This window comes from Arvicanthis niloticus, chromosome Y, assembly GCF_011762505.2.
Source record: "Arvicanthis niloticus isolate mArvNil1 chromosome Y, mArvNil1.pat.X, whole genome shotgun sequence".
Lineage (NCBI taxonomy): Eukaryota > Metazoa > Chordata > Mammalia > Rodentia > Muridae > Arvicanthis > Arvicanthis niloticus.
This window is the reverse complement of record NC_133431.1, coordinates 1,228,159-1,244,753: the sequence shown is the minus strand read 5'-3', so window position 1 is coordinate 1,244,753 and position 16,595 is coordinate 1,228,159. Positions and strand designations below refer to the sequence as shown.

Here is a 16,595-nt window from a genome sequence, read left to right as displayed (position 1 = left end):
ATCAAAGTCTTTGCTTCCTTTGTTAGTATGCTAGTTTGGGAGGTAAATGGCTAGAAAAACTTTTAGGTTCTTTTGAGAAAGCTTTCTATAAGTAAGAGAGAAGCTAATCAGAATAAGAATAAAGGAAACTATTAAGATATAAAATGAATACCTTGTAGGCCTGATACTTCTTCTTTGTGTAATAGGGATAATTTTGACTCAGTAGGACCATCAAGAATAATGATGGCCACCTTAACCTTAACCCTGAGCCTAACCCTATCCTAACACTCACCTCTGAATTTCCTAACCTCCTAAACTGAATTCTAAAAACACTTATACTAATCCTAACCATAAATGTATAATCCCCTAACCCTAAGTCAAATCCTGATTGCTGTGGGGCATATCTCTTAATTACAACTTTTGAAGTGAGAAATCCTTTATTAATCTTGCTCTTTTGAGATGTTCAGATAAACCTTTAATCTGGGCTACAGATTCTTTTGACAACCTACATACATAAAGGACATTGAACAGGGCAGTTTTTTTTGTTTGTTTTGTTTTTTGTATTGGCCCTACTTCTTTTTACAAAACAAAGATGATTTGTTAGTTTATTTGCATTTTGAAACTGGTATTAGTAAGTACTTAATTCTTCAAAATTCTGGTATTCACTGAATATCAGCTGTAATATCCTGCAACATGAAGTCAAGCAGTCCTTGATTTTTCTAATTTACCTTGTCCAACAGCCTTTATTGGGACATTCCATTACATAACTTTTCTCTATACAAAGATTCATTATCTCTATGATTTGAGCTATGTTTATCTACAGAACCTGTACTAATCCAACTCTGTTTTTTCTTCACATTGCCACAGATGAAGATGTTCTGGCTGACAGTAGTGCTCAACTGTGTTTCCCTTATGATTCTAGATTTTCTCCAGGGTTGATTGATCCTATCATCTGGCGAACCCGAGATATAGGTTCCCTGAGCCCAGCATGAAGCTTGATTTCTAAAACCCCACTTTAATATTAATGGTGTTAGCATTCTGTCTAAAACTCTACCTCAGTTAACTGGTGACAGACAGGTATGCTCCTCCCCATAGTTACCTCTCTCTAAAGAGAGATGGAATATGATCTATGATTGTGTGTGGAAGTGTGGAGGAAGGGGATGTTTCAGCAGGCTCGTGCCTCCTGTTGAGATATTTCTCTCCCCCACTCCAAGGGACCATGCCTCATGCAGAGACAGCTCTTTCCCAGGAGCAACCCACCAGAAGACAGTATAGTATAGAATATACTTTATTCAGGGCATGGGGAGGAGAGTTAAGAGGGTAGTAGAGGCAGAGAAAGGCAGAGAGAGTCAGAGAGTAGAGAAGTAGAGGCCGGGCATGAGCCTGTGGAGAGAGGGGGGGAAGGGAAGAGCTCAAGTGGGCAAGAGAAAGAGAGACCAAATGGGCAAGATATCAAAAGAGAGAGGAAGAGAAAGCAGCCACTTTTATAGTGGGTCAGGCCTACAAGGCTGTTGCTAGGTAACCATGGGGAGAAGCATACCTTTCTGTTGCCAAGTAACTTGGGTGGAGTTTAGACAATGCTAAGAAATAACTAGGGCAGCTGGGCAGTGGTGGCGCACACCTTTAAGCCCAGCACTTGGAAGGCAGAGGCAGGTGGATTTCTGAGTTCAAGGCCAGCCTGGTCTACATAGTGAGTTCCAGGACAGCCAGGGCTATACAGAGAAACCCTGTCTCAAAAAAAAGAAAGAAAGAACCAGGTCATCCTTCCACTTGTGGGTCAGTTGATCCCTCTACTGCACATTGAGTACTGGGCTATGGAAACTGTTCACCTTGATTACAGGAAGAAGAAGGCAAATGCTGTGAAGAAAGCTTAGGTAAGGTCTGGAGTCAGGTCCTGGTAGGTGCAGGATCATTGCTCTCAGAGGGGAGGAGCAGGCAGCTGATCAGCCAGAGCTGGAATCGTGGGTTCTCCCCCAGGGCTTGGTGGGGTGAGATTCCTCTTTGAAGACAGAAACAAAACTTAATGGAGTCCAAACCCCTCCTGAGCTCTGGAAAAGGTCTGACCCTGGTCTGGAAGGACACTTTAACCTTGAGAAGTGGTAAGATTCACTGGCCAATCAAGGCTTCCAGGCAGACCTGCCAATCAGACAAGGAGGCAGGTTCTTCCGGGTGCCATTTTGCAAGTTTGCTGTGCCTGTGCAGGCTTGAATGTTCATCTGTGCCCTGCTCTGAATTCTACTGTAAGGTGCAGTGTGGGGACCTCAGGAAGCTCTGAAATCGAGTCATGGTGAGTACAGGATCACTGCCCACTGCTGAGCAGTGGGAGCCAGGGTGCTGGGTCCTCTCTGGGGCTGCATGGGAAGCATCAGCCAGATGTGACCACCTGTGAGGTCCCTGGTGATGCTCCTCATGTGTTAGATCAGGAGGTGACCTCTGAGTAACTTCACTGTCATGGCTGATTCTGAATCTGCCCAAAACATTTGGACCAGTTGCTTTCCTGTAGAAACAAGGGTGGTTTCTCTGACTCTGCAGCACATGTGTCCAAATCCTTTTGTCTTTTATAGTATACATTAAGAAGACAGGCATAGGTGGGCAGTGATGAAACACGCCTTTAATCCCAGCACTTGGGAGGCAGAGGCAGGTGGATTTCTGAGTTTGAACCCAGCCTGGTCTACAGAGTGAGTTTCAGGACAGCCAGTGCTACACAGAGAAACCCTGTCTCAAAAAACAAACAAACAAACAAACAAACAAACATACAAAACCTGTTTTTAAGAAAACAGGCATAAGTCTAACAGATCCATTTTCATACATAACTTGTTTTTGTTTTGTTTAGTTTTTGTTAATTTTTTTTTCTGTTGCAGTTTCATATATTGCTTTATTTTTTATGTTTAGTGTTTGACTATTATGTGGTTAAGGGACTTTTCTCCAATCTGCTGTTTTTTTTGTTTTTTTTTTTTGTTTTTTGTTTTTTTTTTTTTTGATGCTTCTTGTACATTAACAGGCATCTTCTTTGGTTTAGGAAATTCTTCATTTATAATTTCATTGAAAATATTTTCTAGACCTTTGGACTGAACTTCCTCTTTCTCCTATTTCAATTATCTGTAGTTTTCCCTTCTCACATGTTGAAGAATTCTTGGCTGTTTATTGCCAGGAAACTTTTAGTATCCACATTTTTTGACCGATGTATCCATTTTGTTTTATTCATCTTTAATATCTGAGACTCTCTCTTCCTTTCCTGTTCTGTGGGTGAACCTTGCCTCTGTAGTTGTCAGTGCACAGGCAATTTCAATGGCCTCCTCTGAGGGGCTTAGCAAGTGCTTAAGTCATTCCCTGCCTCTATCACCTGCTGCTGTTGTCATGTGTGCTTTATATACACGGACCACCAGCTGCAGCTGCTGTCTATGTTTGTTCCCTGTCTCTGTTCTCTGCACATGCCCCTCTCTATTCTCTTTTTTTACTCTCACGTCTCTCTCTCTCTCTTCTCCCTGTCTGTCTGCCTGTCTGCAGGTTCTCTTTCCTGCCTCATTACCTTCCCCAGGTTCTCACTCATCTCCCTTCTTCCAAACAATGTCTTTTTTTGGTTTTTGAGACAGGGTTTCTCTATGTAAGCCTGGCTGTCCTGGAACTCACTCTGTAGACCAGGCTGGCCTTGAACTCAGAAATCCATGTGTCTCTGCCTCCCGAGTGCTGGGATTAAAGGTGTGCACCATCACCGACTGACTAAACAACATCTTTTGTACCATATCTGTTGCATGTTTTTATTTCTCAGGACCTGCTGTGATAGGATGGCTTGGATTTCTTGGTGACATATTTTCCCAATTATTATTTATTATATTCCTATGCTGGTGTCTAGTCCTCTAGGTTTGAAGTGATTATTGATTTAGGTACTGATTTCTGGATTTGTCTTTCTTGGGTGGAAATTTTGTTCCCAGGTTACTGTTTGATGTCTGGATTTACAGAAAAATTTGCCTGAGTTTTGCCTTTTTTACTGGCCTGTTTGTTGGGTTTGGTGGGTATCTTCAATAGGGAATGCTGGGTAATAGTGGGAGCAGGGAAAAGAGGTGGGTAGGAAGGGATGATCTTAGCAACCACAGGGAAACATAGTCAGGACAGATGTAAAGCTGTCTCTCGTGTTTAGTACAGTGCTAGGGGAAACTGTGATCATTGCATCTGGGATAACAGACAGTGTGGTAGATCTATAGAAAGCTTACCTGTGTCCTGGCAGGTAAAGCATGTGGTTGAACAGGGATTCTCTGCACAAGTGAGGCTGAGACACAGGGATGAGGCAGGAAAGGAAGGGCAGGTGGGCATTGTCTATCTTAACTTTAAGAGGCATGCACAGGGGGACAGGCAATGTCCACTGGTATTCTGTCTCAGAGTTAGTGATATTAGGATCTGAAGTAACAGATAGTGAGGCAGGTCTTTGGACAAAGAACCTTTTCTACTGCAGTGCATGGCTTGTGGTTGAACAGGAGTATCTTTCAATAAAGGCCTCAGGCACAAAGATGAGTTTGTAAAGCACAATCAATTTTGTTTCTGAGAGTGCACAATGTCAACCTTAGCAAACTTCTTATGACAAGCCCCCTTTGTCAACAGTCAAGGTACAACTGCAGGGTTAAGCTACATATTGATAACTAATACACCTTACAGAGATAAAGTTAGTCTACCCATCATGGTTGTCAGATGGATTTTTGCCCTTTGGATTGGTTCCTACACATTATGCCAGACATGTAGTTTCTAAAATATTAAGTTGCTGACCTGTATGTTAATGCCCCAATCTTGCTGTAACTACAATAAATACTCAGCTCCTCTAGACTCTCAGTTTTGGTCTCATATGAGGCTGACTGGTGAGAATCCTTATTACAGAGCTCATAATAAAGATCTCCATGTGTTTGCATTGCAATAGGCTCCTTGTTGGTCATTGTGGTCTCTCTAGCTTAGACATAACATCTTGGTGCATTGACCCAAGACCCTCAGGACTCCCAACTAAATGATTGAAAGGCCAGTGTTTAAGATGCACCATTGTTGTTTCTGTGTCAGTGGCTTCTCTGCCAGATTTGTGTGTATGCCTTGGTTTTCACATTTTTCTTGAGTATATGTGGATGGAGATGACTAAATTGAACATGAAACCCTGCTATACTGGATACACTGGAGAGTCACATCCACAAAGTGCTTCAAAGAGGTTCCAGAGCCTGGTATATTGGACTGAGTGCCTCAGGTCTTAATTTCTGGGAAGGTTAGAGCAGACTTGGAATGCTGCTACAGGACTCATAGCTACCTGCCTCTCTTCATTTTCTCCTCTGTCCAAGTGGAGGAATCTGCTGGGTAGCCTTTACCGCCCCCTTGTGGCTGTCTATTTTGTGTGTGGCACTTTGTTATTCTCTCACTGAGAAAATGAGACAGACTCCACCCTAGTCTATTTAGTTACTAGCTTCACACCTTGGGTTAAATCCCTCTTAACAACAGGACCTAGACCCATTGACTAGTCCATGACAGAGAGCTCTTCAAGACAGCATCCAGGGCCAAATCAGGCTCTGCCTACTTTATTTTAAAGGGTAGAAATTCAAAGACCTCATTTTCCACCTCCTGAACTACCCTCTGCCCAGTTCATATGTGACTCTGTAGTTTTGAAGTTGTAGCTGTCATGAGATGGAAGGTCGTTTTTCATCGATTCTCACAAAGCTAGCATATCTTCCTTGGACCAGAGGTGTTGTCTTTGTTGGTGGCCATTTCCAGTTGTGTGGGTCAATCTGATTTTCTGTTCCCCTTCCAGCTGTTTTAGCCTCGTCTTCTGTAGCACTGGCCTGGGAAACTCAGGGTTAAAAAAACTCACCACAGGTCAGCACAGCCTCTGAGCTCCCTATTCCAGTGTATCCTTCCCTGCTCTGAGCCAGGTGCCCTCTCTATTTTGTCCTGGCTCAGCCACAACTCCAACTCCCTCTTGTGGTGGCAGGAGCTCCTGTAATTGATGTGGTTAAATCATTGATTTTGTGTTGGAACAACTTCCTCATTTATTATTGAGTCTGTGTCATTGTTGTTTTCAGTTCTCAGCATTTCAGAGCTACAGTCATCTGAAGGAACCTCAGTCAAGGATGTGCCCTCATCAGAATGGCTAGATGCTATGTCTGTGAGAGATAGTGTTGATGACTGATTAGGAAGGCTCTTCCACTGAGTATTGTAACATCCCTAAGCAAGTGGTCCTGGGCTGGATGAGAGAGCAGGCTGAGCATGAGACAGTGACCTAGCAAGAGAGCAAGCCAGGAGACAGTGTATGTCCATGAGTTTTGCCTTCATTTTCTAATCTAAGCTCTCAAAATGATGGACTGATCTGACAGAACCATGTACAACAAACACTTATTACCTGAGATGATTTTGCCCAGAGGATTCGATCACAGCAGCAGACAAGCAAGTTAGAACAACAACAACAACAATAACAACAACATGGTATCTAAGGGATATTTTGCTTCTGACAGAATCTATGTTGTAGATTGTATTCTTAGACAAGAAAAATTTTGGGTAGAAAGGTTTTTGGATTTGTTGGTGTCTTTAACTCTCTACTGAGAATCCTGCCTGATTGCAGATATGGCCTCTTCAGCATCCATATCTAATTGCTATGCATCTCAGCTAAGATCGACCACATAGACTCCTAGTTGCCCTCCAATTCGTGGTCCCTGGCATACCATAAATGTAACCCCCTCCCCTGAGCCAGCTGCAGATTTTCATTCATTTCCCCCCTCTGGCCCTCTCTTGTCTCTCACCACACCTGTTCATTGTTCTCTTCGATTCCCCTTTCTTATCTGCTCTCCCATCCAGTTCTCTCTCTTCCATCTGCCTCCTATGATTGCTTTATTCCCTCTTCTGAGTGAGATTCAACCATGTTCATTCGGGCCTTCTTTCTTGTTTAGTTTCTTTGTGTCTATGGAGTGTAGTGTGAGTTTCCTGTATGATATGATTATTATTCACTTGTAAGTGAGCACATACATGCATGTGCTTTTAGATCTGGGTTACCTCAATCGAGATGATAGTTTCAAGCTGTATCCATTTGCCTGCAAAATTCATGATGTCCTTGTATTTAATACCTAAGTAGTTTTTCCTTTTGTAAATGAACCACATTTTCTGTATTCATATTTTGGTTGAGGGACATGTGGATTCTCTCCAGTTTCAAGTTGTTATAAATAAAATGGCTATGAACTTAGTGGAGTCTCTACTCTCGGTCACCTGCCTTCACAGAGTTCCTCCTGTATCTTCTGTTTGTCCTTTGAGAGGGTGTGGGCCCCTGGGTATCCATGATGGTGCATCAAGTCACTATTGGGTTAGGTGCATCCTCTCCACTGAGGCCAGATGTGGCAGCCCAGTTAAAATAACAGATCCCAATGATAGACAGCAGCTTTAGGGACAGCTCCTGCTACAGTAGTTGTAAGACCATCATGAAGACTGAGCTGCACATCTGCTACTTATGGGCCAGGGTTCTTTGTCCAGACTGTGTATGTTATTGTTTGTGCCTCAGTTTCTGAATGTCCCCAAGGATCAAGGTTAGTTGAGTCTGTTGGTCTTCCTGTGGGGTTTCTATCCTCTTCAGGACCCTCAATCCTTTCCCCAACTCTTCCATCAGAGTTACCAAGGTCCATGCAATGTTTGACTGTGGATCTCTGCTTCTGCTTCAGTCAGCTGCTGGGTGGAGCCTCTCAATGGATAATTATGCAAGGCTCCTGTGTGGGAGCATAACAAAATATCCTTAATAACGTCATGGATTCAAGCTTGTCTATGTGTGTCTCCTACTGATTGAGTTTTCATTTGCCTTTCTTTCAGCCTCTGCTCCATCTTTACTTCTGCATTTTTTTATTTTTTGTTTTCGTTTGTTTGTTTGTTTGTTTTTTTGAGACAGAGATTCTCTGTGTAGCCCTGGCTTTCCTGGAACTCACTCTGTAGACCAGGCTGGCCTCGAACTCAGAAATCCGCCTGCCTCTGATTCCCAAGTGTTGGGATTAAAGGCGTGAGCCACCTCTGCCCAGCTTCATTTCTTTTAGACAGGACAAATTTTGTTCTGGGTGTCTCCAGTGTTGTGGTTGAATCTGATCCTTCAGCTTTCTTCTCATGCACCTATACACTACCCATTTGGACTCTGTCCCTCAATCATATAAGATACTGTGCACACATTTTTTGTTCAATGCTATGCTATTTTGCAAACCTGGTGGTTTTATATTTTTAACTTTATTCTTTCAGTTTTTGGTTTTCTAGAACAAATTTTTTTTGTGAAGCCCTTCCTGTGCTGATAGTAGATAGAGAAATCACATAAGGCCCCTGACATGGTTTTGTTCAATAAGCACATGTTTCTGTGCTGCTCTTGATCCACATGTTTCATTATGAAATTCAGCCTAATATATAGATTATATTCTGTTTCTCTGGATGGCTTCTGCTCATGTCATCAATATTATCTGATGCTTCAGATTCATTGAATTGCAGGCATGTGATGTCCTGCCTAAGTGTTATGTTTGTTGTGAAATTTTTGAATAAATAAATGTATTATGGCTGGGTGTATGAATATGAATATCATGTGTGCCTCATCTTAACTGTTGTCAGAAGAACTCCTGATCTTGAGGAAATGGACAGGTGTTGGTCCACATGTGTATGCTAGAAATTGACCACCATTATGTGGAAGACCAGAAAGACCTTTCAACTCCTAAGCTATATCTCCTGAACTATGTTCCTTATTTCTGATCAACATATGCATTACTAATATTTTCATCTGTCTACTTTTTAACTGCTTAAACATAAATTCCCTTCTAGTAAAATTTAATTAATGTTGCTATTTGAACTGGTTCACTGCATGTTTTTGCAAGATGAATACAGAACTACAGTGAATATAATTCTTTGTAGGAATTTTAGTAAAGAACTGTGAGTTCATTCTATCATTTTTTCCTGTTTTATTTTTGTAGCAGAGTGAGGTTCTTAACATGTAAGATTTGCTGTCCTGAAACTCATTTTGTATTCTGTGCTGGCATCAGCTCAATGACATAACACCTGCCTGTACCTCTATGATTAAAGACATGAGCAAATATATGCACCTTTGCCCATCACTTTTTTTAGTTAGTAATTGTTCATACAGATTTTCAGATGTGTGCTCAGTACAGTTGATCTGTTTCCCCTTCATATCCCTCTCAATTGCCATTTGTGTCCCAAGGCTATATCCTATTCAAAGGGTTCAGGAGTAACACAGATGAACCTTATATTTCAAGTTTCTTCTAAACTGACATGGTGATTAAATGATAATTTGTGTGTCAGCAAATAAGTGGAAGAATCACCTAAATTATATGATTATATTTTCTAGGAAGCATACATTTACTTTGTATTGATGTCAGTATCAGGCTTTGTGTTGTTTACATGTATGGTATACTTTAGGAAGCAGTGAGTTTTGACGATGTACACGTAAACTTCACTGCAGAAGAGTGGAATTTGCTGGATACTTCCCAGAAGAATCTCTACAAAGATGTGATGCTTGAGACCTACTGGAACCTTACTACTATAGGCAAGTCTGTGACTCTTTTTTATTTTTGCATTTCAATATAAAAGAAAAATGTTCCTGGGTTACTGATGATCATCTCTCATTTCAATGGAGAAAAAGTAACACTGAGTTGAATAAATCAGGTTAATTGCTGTGAAAATTCAGAGTAATTTGAATTTTGCCTAATTCCAACACCATATCATTCATTTTCTGGTACTTTGGTTTCAGGCTATAATTTGGAAGACCATCATACTGAAGAACAACACCAAACTTCTAGAAGTCATAAAAGGTAATTTTAATGTTTAAGCTGATACAAATATGCCTGTGAGGAAATTTTAATATGATCTGGAAGCTCTAAAGGAAAGCAAGTTTGTAAAATATCAGTTCTTTTATTGTAGCTATGGTTATAATATTCTCCCAAAACTGTGTACCTCAATGTCAGTTATCTGATTGGTGTTTGCAAGGCATTTCTGTAAGAAAGAAGAGAAGGAAACAATGCCTTAAGAGATTCCTTTAATTGATTTGTGTCTCCATTAGAGCTATGTTGTGCAACTATTTAGTATTGTCTAGTCTTTTTTTTTGTATAGTCTCATAATATTTAGATTTTGCACATTGAACAGTGATAAACATGTACCCATAAGCTTCTAATAAGCAAATACTCCGTGATAAAGTTGGTGATGCTCATATTCTTGTAGTGAAATTTTTAAGTTTATGGCAAGGTCAGTTTATGAGAGTCAAGAATGTTGTTGAGGAGAAACATTAATCATGTCTGCAATGAAAAAAAGTCAATGTGTGTTAATTCAATGTGGAAACCTTTCATTTGTTCTTCTTTTTTAATGGCTGTATCAATTGTCAGAATTGATGAAACCATCTGAGCATAGATATACTAAAAGGAACAATGTACCTCTATCTACTTCAGAACAATGAGAAGATATGTAGTTTTCTGCCTTTGGTAGACTTTCTGAATATGATAGATATTTGTAATTAATTAGTTTTCTAACTTTACTTGGAACATCTACAGAAAATCTCTATGTGTTATAGAAGTTTGGAAATTCTTCTGTTCATACTGGTTCACAGTACTGCTGTGCTGTGATGCACACTACAGGAAAAACTAAGAATGCAATCAGAGTTTTAATGCTCTGAGTTGTCCCATATTTCTTATGACATGTTAAAAACATCATATAGAAATCTCATATAGGCTGAGCAGTGGTGGCACATGCCTTTAATCCCAGCACTTGGCATGCAGAGGCAGGCAGATTTCTGAGTCCAAGGCCAGCTGGGACTACAGAGTGAGTTCAAGGATAGCCATGGCTACACAGAGAAACCCTGTCTCAAAAATAAACAAAACCAAAGAAACAAAAAGAAACAAACAAAAAAGAAATCTCAAATAGAAAAATGAGGCTATAAATGTAATAGATGATTTTACAATCACAGGTATTTTCAAAGAGGTAAAGCAACCCAAAGTGAGCAAGTACAACCGTGGACATCAAAGTAATAAAACCTTTTTTTTTTTTGTTTTTCGATACACAGTTTCTCTGTGTAGCCCTGGCTGTCCTGGAACTCACTCTGTGGACCAGATGTGCACCACCAACACCTGGCATGATAAAAGGTTAAGATCTGAGTGTGCTTTATTATTACTATAAAGTTTATTTATGTTGGTAAAATGATCAGGCTAATGAATGTGGTAAATTCATTCACATGTATCCATTATTGTTACAGGTATGAAAGAAGTCATATTGTAGAGAAGCCTTATGAATGTAACCAATGTGGTAAGGCCTTTGCAAGACATGGTTATCTCCAATATCATAAAAGAACACACACTGGAGAGAAACCTTATGAATGTAATCAATGTGGTAAAGCCTTTTCACGTCACGGTCATCTCCAAACACATAAAAGAACACATACTGGAGAGAAACCTTATGAATGTAATCAATGTGGTAAAGCCTTTTCACAACAAAGTCATCTCCAAATCCATGAAAGAACACATACTGGAGAGAAACCTTATGAATGTAATCAATGTGGTAAAGCCTTTTCATGTCACAGTAGTCTCTGATCTCATAAAAGAACACATACTGGAGAGAAGCCTTATGAATGTAATCAATGTGGTAAAGCCTTTTCTTGTAATGGTAGTCTCCAATGTCATAAGTTAACACATACTGGAGAGAAACCCTATGAATGTAATCAATGTGGCAAAGCCTTTTCATGTCACAGTAGTCTCCGGTCTCATCAAAGAATACATACTGGAGAGAAACCTTATGAATGTAATCAATGTGGTAAAGCCTTTTCACGTCACAGTCATCTCCAAAGACATAAAAGAACACATACTGGAGAGAAACCTTATGAATGTAATCAATGTGGTAAAGCCTTTTCATGTCACAGTAGTCTCCAAATTCATAAAAGAACACATACTGGAGAGAAGCCTCATGAATGTAATCAATGTGGTAAAGCCTTTTCAGGTCACAGTGGTCTCCAATATCATAAAAGAACACATACTGGAGAGAAGCCTTATGAATGTAATCAATGTGGTAAAGCCTTTTCTTGTAATGGTAAACTCCAATGTCATAAGTTAACACATACTGGAGAGAAACCCTATGAATGTAATCAATGTGGCAAAGCCTTTTCATGTCACAGTAGTCTCCGGAATCATAAAAGAACACACACTGGAGAGAAACCTTATGAATGTAATCAATGTGGTAAAGCATTTTCATGTTACAGTAATCTCCAAAGACATAAAAGAACACATACTGGAGAGAAACCTTATGAATGTAATCAATGTGGTAAAGCCTTTTCAGATCACAGTAGGCTCCAATATCATAAAATATCCCGTACTGGAGAGAAAGCCTATGAATGTAATTAATGTGGTAAAGCCTTTTCATGTCACAGTAGTCTCCAAACCCATAAAAGAACACATACTGGAGAGAAACTTTATCAATGTAATCAATGTGGTAAAGGCTTTATACAGCAAGGTCATCTTCAATATCATAAAAGAACCCATACCAGAGAAACCTTAGTTATGTAATCAATGTGGACAAAGCCATTTATAAGTGAAAAGGTTCCAAAGACATAAATGATCACATACTGGAGAGAAGCTTTATTAATGTAATTAATATAGTTAAAGCCTTTTCACAAAGTTTTTGTCTCCAAAACCATAAAAGAAACCAAATTGGAAAGAAACCTGTGAATGTAATCATTGTGGTAAAAGCCTTTTCATAAGGATTTTCCCCCAAAACATGAAAGAACCCATGTTGGACAAAACTATGAATGTAATCATTGTGCAAAAGCCTTTTCATGTCCCACTCGTTTCAAAAATATATAAGATTCTTTCTTGGAAGAAACCTCATGAATGTGATCAACATGGTAAACACTTTTCACAACTTTAACATCTTTATTATTATAAAAGAACAGGAATAGGAGAGAAACCTCATGAGTGTAATCAGTGTTGTAATGCATTTGCAAGTCACAGTCATCTGCAATGACAGGAGAGATCACATACCAGAGAGAAACCTACTTGAATATTAACAATGTGGTAAAGCCTTTGCATGTCATAGATCTTTACACACACATAAAGAAATCACAGTGGAGAGAAGCCTCATTAATGTATTCACTGTGAAAAAAACTGACAATTCACTTTTTTCTGCGACTACATAGTAGAACACATTCAAGAGAGTGACTCAGTGTCATCAAGGTGCTAAGCCCTTGCATGTCACAGGCATCACCGAATACATAAAAGAACACATACTGTAGAGAAAATGCATGAATGCCATGAATGAGGTACAGTCTTTGCATGATAATGTGCTCTCCAAATTCTTCAAATAACACACTTTTTGGAGATACCTTACAAATGTAACAAACGTGGGGATGCCTGTGCCTATCACTATAGTCTCCAAAGACATAAAAGACCACAAATTGGACAGAAATCTTGTGAATGTACTCAAGTTGGAAAATTCTTTACATGCCACAGTATTCTCTGAATACAAAAATCAACACATACTAGAGAGAAACCTTCTGAAAGTAATCAATGTGGCAAAGCATCTGCATGTCCTAATCATATTTAAATGCATGACAGAATTCATAGTAGAAATATACTGTGGTGATTTGAATATATTTGGCCCTAAGAAGTGATAATATTAGTATGTTTGGCCTAGGTAGATATTACTGTTTTGAAATAAGTGAATTCCTAGAGTCCGGGTCTTTGGAGCTCCAGTCAGTGCAAAATAGAGTCTCCTACTATTTTGCTGGATGACAGTCTCTTCCTGGATGCCTTTTCATGAAAATGCAGAACTCTCAGCTCCTTCTCCAGCATCTTGGCTGCCTGCATGCTGACATTCTTCCTGCTATGTTGGTCATGAAATAAACATTTGAAAATGTAAGACAGACTGAATTAACTATTTGCCTTTAAAATTGTTGCCTTGGTCACAGTATCTCTTCTTAGCAATGGAAATTCTATCTGAGACAGAAGTTGGTTCCCCAGACTTAAGTATTTTTATTGGTAGGCCTGACCATGCTTTTGTTGGAATCAATGTGGATTTTTAGACTTTGGATTTGTACATGCATTAAGTGGAACTTCATGGGCCATGCTAGTAGAACACATATGTGCTAAGGGTGGTTTGAATTCTGTTTATAATTTCTATAATGTTTTGATGAAGAATGTTGCTGTCTTTTCCTCTCATCAGAAGGTCAAGAGGTTTATTTTGTTAACTGCATTGACAAACGAAGTCTCAGGAAAGCCAAGCATATCCTTTGGCCAGTGTTTACTCTCATGGTGACTGTTTTGATCATGCTTAGTAACCTTAGAAAAGAAAAAAAATATGAATTGTTAGCTTCAAAGAGAAAATCTCACCAGGAAGTTGAATGAAGCTATATCCTGTGATCAAAGATACACAATGTTATTAAATAAATGGTGATATTATTGCAAGATATCATCCACCAAAACATGTGGATGTGAAGTTGTATGAATGAGAACTGTATAATATTAGGCATTATTATTAACTGGTTACTCTTTTTATGTGGACATGAAGACATACAAGTATGTGTCAAATTGACAGTTGACGAATTCTGATTACTATACTGGGTTTTCAATTTAAAATCTAAAGGGATATAGGATATACTTAGGTCCAGGCATGGTGGTACACAACTTAAATCCCAGGAGATGAACATATAATTTCTGTATATAATTTCTATAATGTTTTGATGAAGAATGTTGCTGTCTTTTGCTCTCATCAGAAGGTCAAGAGATCTCATCAGAAGATCAAGCAGATCTCTGATTCAAGTCATCCTGGTACAGAAAAAGTTTTAGGTAATAAAAAGCTTAGGTATGGGCAAAGTGTTACATATGTATTTCTCAACATTCAGAAGACAGGGCCATGCAGATCTGAGTTCAAGGTTCCTCTACAGAGCAAGTTCAAGGACAGCCGAGCTTAGGCAGTGAAGTTGTTGAAAAATAGAAAGCTGGTGATGATGTAATAGAAAGAGTGATGTTTGGGCCCCAGCAAGCAGAGGGACTCAGCAGCTTTGTCCATGTGGCTCTGCTTTTAGAGGAAAATATAGAATGGACCACTGAGACAACTGATGCTGGTTGGCTGTAGTTAGAAAATTAGTGGTGATGAGCAGGAAACCAGCATCATTAGGTGAAATCTTCTGGTAAGTGTTTTCTGAGAGGACAAAGAAGCTGTGTTTGAGAGACAGCCAAGGTTGTTCCTTGTGCACCTGGAGTCGATCATGTGTGAGAATCACCCAGGTGGTATTGTTTTCATTGGCATAAATGAATCTGTCATGCAGAGCAGCTAAAGCTTGGTCCTGTGAAGGGAGTGCATGAGAGCAACGCAGTGAATCTTAGTTAAAGCAGAAGAACCCAGCATATTGAAGATGTCAGTCCCATGGGATGAGCAGAGAGAACAGCAGCTGCAGTAAAGTGGAGTCAGCCAGAACCTAGAGTGCTATAGATGGAAGAGCTGGTGAAGTGACCCAATCTCTTTTGAAGAGCACAGATGATCATGTGTGAATCCCAGATACTGGAACAAGAAGCTGTAATATTGAAGTTACCTTTGAAACCCTAATATTTTGTGACTCCAGAGCTGTGGGATACCTGCTCTGGAAAACTGTTGCAGGGAATAAAACCAGCCAAAGAGAAAGAATTGTGCTGCAGTGAGCAAAGCAGGAAGGAGTTGGAGATCTGAAGAACACTTTGACATCAGACATGGAGATGCAGAGTTTGGAGATTGCCTTACAAGCTTTTGGTCTTCTTTTGGCCCAGTATTTCCTCATAATGACATTTAAAAATGATGAAGTACGTTCTGCAAATTTGGATGGATATGATATTCTATTTGTTTTTGAAGATATAGGGGATTACATTTACATGATTGTATAAAACTCAAAAGAGACTTTGAACTTGAGGAATTTGTTGTGTCTTTCTCCAATTCTTTTGATTAATTTTGTTAAATATCTGTTTTGCTACATTTTAAAATGACTACATCAGGTTGCTCCTTTGGTCCATCTGCTTGGAAAATCTCTTTACATTCCATTACCTGGAATTACTGCCTATTCTCGAGCTATATTTTTTGTATGCAATTGAAGGATCAATTTTATTAGCATCTATTCTGTTACCCTTTGTCTTTTTACTGGTGAACTGTGGTCATTGATACTGGGAGAGTCAATAAATAGTGATTGTTAACTCCTTGTATTTTGTTGTGGCTGCTGCTGGTGGTGCTGCTGGTGCTGGTGTTGGGGTATTTGTGTGCTTTCCTTTCTTTTGCAGATAATACAAGATTATTTACAACCTGAATTTTCATTTGTATTGGTAACTTCCTTGAAGGTCATCTGCAATTTTAAAAAATCTTCATTTATATGTTTATTGGCTTTTGACCTTTGTAGCTTTTAGTATTCTTTCTTTGTACTGGATGTTTTGATTATTATACAGGAAAGAGACTTCATTTTAGGGTCCATTCTGTTAGGTGTTTTCATGATTCTTTTACTTTGATAGGTACCTCCCTCCTTATTTTGGAAGTTTTTCTTCTAAGATTTTGTTATCAATATTTTAGGAGAATTTGATCTAATATTGTTTTTTCTCTAGTCCTGGTATCCTTACATTTTATCCTTTCACAGTGTCCTAGATTTT

General features: G+C 39.3%; 1 protein-coding gene across 1 annotated transcript in view; it reads left to right on the top strand.

Moving 5' to 3' along the window:
- The window catches only part of LOC143437253 (uncharacterized), a 215,948-nt gene extending 201,203 nt beyond the window's left edge, over window positions 1-14,745 (top strand). Inside the window, 2 exon segments of the mRNA XM_076922086.1 lie at window positions 11,299-12,174; window positions 14,705-14,745. Of these exon segments, the coding sequence (XP_076778201.1) occupies window positions 11,299-12,174; window positions 14,705-14,745 (917 nt within the window).
- The last annotated feature ends 1,850 nt before the right edge of the window (window positions 14,746-16,595 follow it).